Source organism: Montipora foliosa, chromosome 13, assembly GCF_036669935.1.
Source record: "Montipora foliosa isolate CH-2021 chromosome 13, ASM3666993v2, whole genome shotgun sequence".
NCBI lineage: Eukaryota > Metazoa > Cnidaria > Anthozoa > Scleractinia > Acroporidae > Montipora > Montipora foliosa.
Window position 1 is genome coordinate 12546489 of NC_090881.1, and position 7500 is coordinate 12553988.

At 37.6% G+C, this 7500-nt stretch overlaps 1 protein-coding gene across 2 annotated transcripts in view; it reads left to right on the forward strand.

Annotated features, from left to right (window-relative positions):
- The window catches only part of LOC137984013 (NLR family CARD domain-containing protein 3-like), a 23440-nt gene that overhangs the window by 2733 nt on the left and 13207 nt on the right, over nt 1-7500 (forward strand). For both annotated transcript variants that reach the window (XM_068831224.1, XM_068831225.1), the window contains exons 3-4: nt 2344-2945; nt 6670-6927. In XM_068831224.1, coding sequence (XP_068687325.1) covers nt 2344-2945; nt 6670-6927 — 860 coding nt within the window. The remainder of the gene's footprint in view (nt 1-2343; nt 2946-6669; nt 6928-7500) is intronic.

Below are 7500 nucleotides of genomic sequence, written 5' to 3' on the forward strand. Positions count from 1 at the left end.
TAACAGCTGTTTGCCATTCATTTACTTAGTTCAAGAGGTTACTGAAATAAGGTTTGCTGAGCATTCAGACCAGGACAGAAATAGCAAGACTTGTTGGAAATACTTAACAGTCTGGTTTGACCAAGAATAACTTGAGTGGTTTTAAGCACTAATTTACACAATTTAAGCCTAAACACTAAGTCTTGTTCTAGAATGGTTAGCTTTTATTTACAGTCATGATGTACTAATTAGTACAGTGTATGTGGCAACAAGGGCTAAGGATTGCTTTTTGGCTTATCATCAAGTTACCATGTGTGTACCAGTCCTGCTGTTGGTTTGGATTAGTTTTATCATGTTGTGTGTGCAATTCAGTTTGCATGCAGACTGTAACAGAAATACATGAATTATGTCACTGTTTCAATAAGACAAGAAATAAAGTGCAGAAATCTTACAATTTAATTTTACCAGTCTTGCTATTTGTCATTAAATTAATAAAATAGTATTTTGAGATAATTTAGTGTCTTGTAGCAATTTGTTTTGTTTTTCCATATCAAGATATCTCAATGAGTAGTATAGGGGAAACTTAGCACCAATCAGCAGTTTTTCATCTAGTGTATAGCCCACTTGCTTTTTTGCATGCTGCTGTAACAGATGTTTTGGTTAAGAGAAATCTAGTTTCACATAAGTGGCAATACAAGGATTAAGAATCGCGAGGGTGTGCTCAGAGTATTAACTTTGCCATACTCTGTCACAATTCTTACATATCCACTCTCTTCAATTTCGATGATTTGACCCAAGAGCATTTTGAGGTAAAAAGGGTTGATCTTGTCTACTTTGTTTATTTTTATTGCCACCATGTCCGAAATCTTAAATTTCGGTTGTTTTTGTGCTTGCTTTCTTGTTTGCTGGTGATAGTCTTCTGCTGTTCGTGCAATGGACATAAACTTACGAACAACTTTACAAGTTGAACGCTTACTTCTGAATACTGTAGTTGTCATTCTCCCATTTACTTGTGATTTGACGTCCTCTATGTGCTGTTCTTTGGTGTGCTAAAACTAAGAGTGTCGTAGAGTTTACTCTTTGGGATAACAGTTTTTCTGTCAGGTGTTTGCAGTTTTCAGAGCAACTTCACAATACCCTGTCACAGCTAACCACTATAATTGTTTCCCCTATGCGGCATCTTTTGAAGAACGAGACGTAATACAATAGAGCCTATTCTTATTCTATGAAATGCAAAGAAGTGGCGGGGTATTCTGAAGTTTAGCCCAGTTTTCCTTGGTGCTATGTCCATATCTTTCTTTGCAATGTCTTTAGTTGTGACTGAGATAGTTTGCCTTCCATTTCTCTCGAATCACTACTCGATTTTTCACTTTGAATTTTCAAGTATTCCATTGCTCCATTGTAAAATTGATCTTCGATAAACATGGTTAGTTTTGATGTATTTCGCTTCTGCTTTTGCTTAAAGTCATCTAATCTTTGATAACATATTTCGTGTGATCACACTGCATTGTTGAGCTGTTTTCTTCCAACAAAACTTGCGAAGTCTAAATGTGAATAAATTGAAGTTTGGACCGAGAGTGGCCTGGGATGAATAATAAAATCTTTGGACAGAGAGTGGCCTGGGATGAATATTAAAATATTTAATTATAAATTATCACAATAAGTTTGCATGATCTGCTTGTGTGGTCAAGTGGATAAGAGAGTGGACAACAGATCCAGAGGTAGGGAGTTCAAGTCCAAGTTCGGGTGAGTAAAAAAGAAAGTCTTGAGTATACTGTGTAAAGTCTGTCGTAGAGGGAGTGGGCATAAGGGTATGCAAGGAGGGGGGACCACCTGCAAAATAAGGGGGGATAGAACTGTGAAAGAAAGGGGGTGGATAGAGGTGATGGGAAGATAAGGGAGGGGTAGGAAAGTAGAAGAAAAGAAAGAAATAACATATTCTTTTTTAGACCCCCTAAAAACCACGCCCCTGTTTTTTAACTACACCCCCAAAAAAGGAAAATCCCTTTTTTAGACAGTTGATAAAAATAAACCAGTACAATTAAAATTGTACCAGTTCAATATATTTTGTACCAGTTCAATATATTCTGTACCAGTTCAGAAAAAAATTGTACCAAAGGAACAAATTGTACTACAACAGGTACACCACAATAAAATGATTATGGCATTATACGCCATGCTGAAACACGTCTTATGAAAGTATTATGGTGAGTTTGAAATTTATTTTGATGTTCTCTTTTATTCTTATGAACAGTAATTTTTTTTTTACGTAAGCTTAATGTAAAGAAATGGCAATGTGTTTCTGTCAGTTACTCGCCAGCTTTGTTCAAAGCTCTGTATTAAGTTTACTTGTGTAATCATCAGGTCAAGCCACCTTGGTGTGACTGACAATCAAAAACGATGGCTTGTGGCTGGTATTGCACTCAACAAGATCCTCATACCACAGATACGTCTGTTTGTACAACAAGGAATCAACACTGAATACAACAAACTTAAGACCAGCCACAATATTCATGGACAGAGTTCATCTGGTCGTCTTCAGAGGTGGCCTGCAAGAAGGTTGTTGAAATATGAGAACATCAATGGAAATGATGTTCATCGCAGGCTTCCCGATGGACGATTGAATTACTCTTTGTTTGATTGTCGAGTGACATCTGATGTAGACTTTGCCAGGCTGTATGTTGAGAACTACATGGCAAAATTTACTGCCTTTGATGACCACTGTGATGCATCTGCTGTATTGTCTTTGCTTGGTGGGGTTCCTGTATTCTCTGCTTCAATACAAATTGCTGCAGGTGATGTCAGAAAGGCACGGAATGATTGGGCACACTGTGTCTTCAGTAAATGGGATCCAGCCAAGTTTCAGCAAAGTTTTATTGAGATGGATCAGCTAGTGAGGAATATAACTCTGCCACATTCAGATGAAAAGAAACTTCTTGGAGAATTGAACGATTGGGAAACAAGAGGTAATTAAAGCAAATACATGTAATTCTTATTGTATAAGCTCAGGGTTTTCTTTAAGGTTTTAAATTAATTATTAAGTAGCTGGAGTTTTTTGCAAAGTAGACGGTTGTGGGTCCGGAAGACCCATACAATGGGCCTTAGCCCATTGATTCTAGGGGGGTCCGGGGGCATGCTTTCCCGAAAAAGTTTTGAAAATTGAATGCCGGAAAATGCATTTCCTGGCATTTTGGGCCATGAAACTCAGACATTAGAGGGATGAATCAAGCTGCAATTATACTATGAAAACCATGTTACTCAAAGAAAGACGAAGCAACATTTCAATAATACATGTACAACCGTTTAAACAAAAAGTGGAGTGATATTTTTTGTTTCTTTTTGGTGGTTTTGTTGGAGCTAACGAGCCGGGCAAATATTGCCACTTGACAACTTGTAAACATGGCACATACTTGAAGGACTAGACCAGCAAAGGCTTCTGATTGGTTGTTAAATAAAGAAGCTGATTGGAGGATACTAATTGGCTAATGGCATAAAGGATGTTTTGATCCTGTTGAAGTGTGAAGGTGACACACATTCGTTTCATTGTGTCATTAGCGGGAAAATACATGTATGCTTGCGGAACTTGTTTGTAGTACAGCAATTTTGAAAATTGAAAATCACTCGAGTGGTTTAAGAGTGATGTAGTTTTTTTTCCCGAAGAGTTAAGGAGTTCCGTAAAGTAGTGAGAGTTGATCAAGAGTGACATTGAATAAAGATCCGTTGTCATGTTGAAGCGTAGAGATGCCCTTGAGAGGACGAGCACTTATGCGGGCAAGTAGGATTTAACTCCGAGGAGCGTTACGTTCAAGTGTTTAAATAAAGTCTACGAGTCCTCAGCTTCTATGTTCGCTATAAATGATCAACTGAAAGGTTCGAAGTGAAAATGAAGGAGCGGTTAGCAAATGATCAGGGGCTAGTTTTGTTTCCTCAGTTGAGTTGCGATAAGAGATGCGTGAACGCGGGCTGAGCGTGTTGCTAGCAGAAAATCATAATTATGTAAATTTCCTTCTGGTGTGAGAACAAACCTTTTGAAAGTGCTTCTTTGTTTACAAGTTTTTTTTATGATTGCGGCATGATTAAAGGAAGTTTTGCTCGGACTAAAACGTCCTTGAGTGATTTTTCCTTCTTGTAAGATACAATCGGTGGCTGTTTAAAGATATCGAAATCCAATATGGCGGACAACAAATCATATTGTTTGACTTTCTCGCCACCGCAGCAAGATTTGTTCAAAACGAAAGTCTCAAACATAACATTTTTAAACTGCCCTTGAGTCAGAAGTCTTTTACATGTATATGTTTTCGGGAAAGATAGGCACTGCAAATTTTTATTTTTATTGAGCCCAAGTAGTTTAGACCTCACAAACATCATCTCCTCTACATATCTTGACTCCTCAAGCAATGAACGTAGCCGGCGAAACCTGACAGAGAAGCCTGCGAACTTCACCAGCTGCCGGCTCTTACAATATATATAGAACCCTGAAGGTGGGCAGTATGGGCTGACCATAATTATGGGAGATTGTGTGATTGAATCAACGATTATTGTGTGAACTGACACTAATGGGCTTTCATCAGTTCGGGGTAATCACAGAGAAAGAAATTTCTTAAAACGTATTGATTCATGAGCATATTGACTGGATCAAGGGAAGGATTAGTTAATAAACCAGGATGAAGTAATGTCCTACATTGTGTTATGCTAGGGTACATTTGAGCCTATCTTCAGTTAAAGGGAAGCAGAGATATTATAATTTTTACCTTCTTTCTTTGATAATTCAATATTGTGTCCTGATTTGGAAAATGAGTATGCACCAGATTAGTCTGAGATGATTTCAGCTCGTCTTGATTTCTGTTGTCTCATGGTCCCAATCTCTAGGGGAGTAGAATGTTAATTTTCATTGTTGTTGTAGCCAATTAACAAGGATTCAAACAGTTTTTGTCTGTGTTGTACATGTACATGTTATAGTTCAATTTTGACCTTTTGACCTATAGTCTTTTTGAACCAGTACAGAATTTTTGAACCAGTCGAAAATATTTTAAACTGGTTTATTTTTATCAACCTTTTTTGGGGGTGTAGTTAAAAAACAGCAACTTGTTTTTTTGGGGGGTCTACCCCTACCCCTCCCTGGTCAGTTCTCCATTACCTCTATCGTACCTCACCCTTCCTTTCATATATCTATCTTCCCCATACTTTCCAAGTAGTCCCCTTACACCCACTCCCTCTACAATACCCCACACGGACTCTTCAAGAGTTTTCTTTTTACTCACCTAAAAGTTGGACTTGAACTCCCTATCTCTGGATCTGCTGCTCACTCTCTTAACCACTTGACCTCACAAGCAACTCGTGCAAATACTCCATGATAATTTATAGTTAAAAATTTTAAATATGTTATTTAACTCTCCCACAGACACAGCACCACAGCTTCTTTGCAATCTATTGATAACCCCTTACATATGAAAGAGCGCTTTACTTCCAAGAACGCTTTACAACTTCCAATAACCATGAACCAATATTCTTAACCCAATGACCAAAACAACGGTTGTTTTAGACTAAACACTTCAAGTAAGTTTCTCCAATTACTACAATGTGTGCCAAAGGAAAGGAAAGTAAAGGAAACGAAAGGAACGTTTTTAAGTGTTTAGTCGTTCTAGCACTGGAGCACTAATCGGGGACACTGTAAACTGAAATTAACAATTAACAAGTCAAATGTTGGTTTTTGAGGAGAGGGGAAACCGGTGTACCCGGAGAAAACCTCTTGGTGCAGAGTAGAGAACCAACAAAATCAACCCACATGTGGCGCCCAGTCTGGGAATCGAATCCGGGCCACATTGGTGGGAGGCAAGTGCTCTCACCACTGTGCCATCCCTGCACCCCTCGATTCCTAATGTTTGCATACTGCACACTAATCCAGGCTGACTGTTATTGAAACCATTGTCAGCGCTTATAATCAAATGGGTACTTGGACGTAAATACAATCTGCGCTAAAGTGCTATTTGTAGACAGTGCAATATGTGACCTCTGCAGTTGTCATACACCTCCTGGAATCCTAGCTGTTTCAAATAAGACTGTCCATAGCCCTAATCACTAAATTCATAGCTTAACCCTAATTCCTAAACTTTGGGCAGTGTCCCTAACCTTACAGTACATGTACATGAATGCAAACCGTTGAAAGTGCTTAAGCCAAATCACCAAGCTGAGCATTTGACCCTAATCACTAAAATTATTTCTTGGTCTTTGATAGCACCAGAGACAACAATCTACCATTATGATAATAGTCTTATGATTCCTTTACTTAATTTTATACATATTCCACAGACGAGTTCCGCTTAATTACAGAAAGATGTCCAACTATTGTATGTTGAAATGGGTGGTGTTTTAAAAAAGATTAAGTGGGTTTGAAAAAAAAAGGACTGGTTTAAAAATTCTGGACTGTTTCAAAAATTCTGTACTGGTTCAAAAAAATTAAACCAGAGGTCAAGATTGAACTACATGTACAACATATACATGTATGTAAATACCTTAATTCTTTATTGCCAGTGATTTATTTTTGTCTATAATTACCATGAGTCAGTACTCTACAACTGTTATGTATTATTTTAGTATGATATCTTGATTTGTTATTATAAGTTCTATTCTTTTACTTCTAAACTTACTCAGACTACTTGTTTCTTCTTGCATTTTGTAATGTTGCTGCAGGAACACAGCTCTGCATGAATTCTCCAGTAGACCCTGCATTGCTACAACTGGTTCAACAGGAGGTTAAATCACTCCAAGATAGTGTGGACAACATGAGTTTGGAATTTGAGGCAGAAAAAGTAAAAATAAATCACGAATTGGGAAATATTGCAATTTCTTTGGAAGAGATGAATCAGAGACTGCATGGGTTAGAGACAGGACAACAGACCTTGAAGTATCGTGCTGATCTTGCTGATGGCAGAATGGATGAGTTTGAAGGTGTGGCTTGTTGAAATGAAACTGTTGACTATTTCTAGTGTTATAATATGACTGAACAATTTTTATTTTCAATGATAGATATATCCTGCTGGAACTATAGACCTCTTTAGCTTGTACATTTTGTTTTCCCATTTCAGACCACGTGATGTTACTCTAGGGAGAACTTTCTTTCAAATGTCGTCCTATGCACGTAAATATGAACGCATAACTTATGAAAAAACAAAAGGAAAATTCCCTTGAGAACATCACGTGGTCTGAAATGGGAAAACAAAACGTACAAGCTAAAGAGGTCTATTTCCAGCAACCTCAACTGACGTTGGTAGTGATGAGCATTTCTTCTGGCATGTTAATTTATTTTGATATTCTTCAACCTGAGGTGCAAAAACTACCCAAAGTTGTAATGATTAAAATTGAACACATAAACTGACCAATGTAAATTCAGTTGGCTTGGCTTCTTGATAAATGATTGTTTGTGATAGCTTTTTGTTTCTAAAATAATAACTGTCCTACTAATGTTTAATGGGGTATTGGTGTTGGGATTAGTCTCAAAGTAAAGTAAAAAAGTAAAGTAAC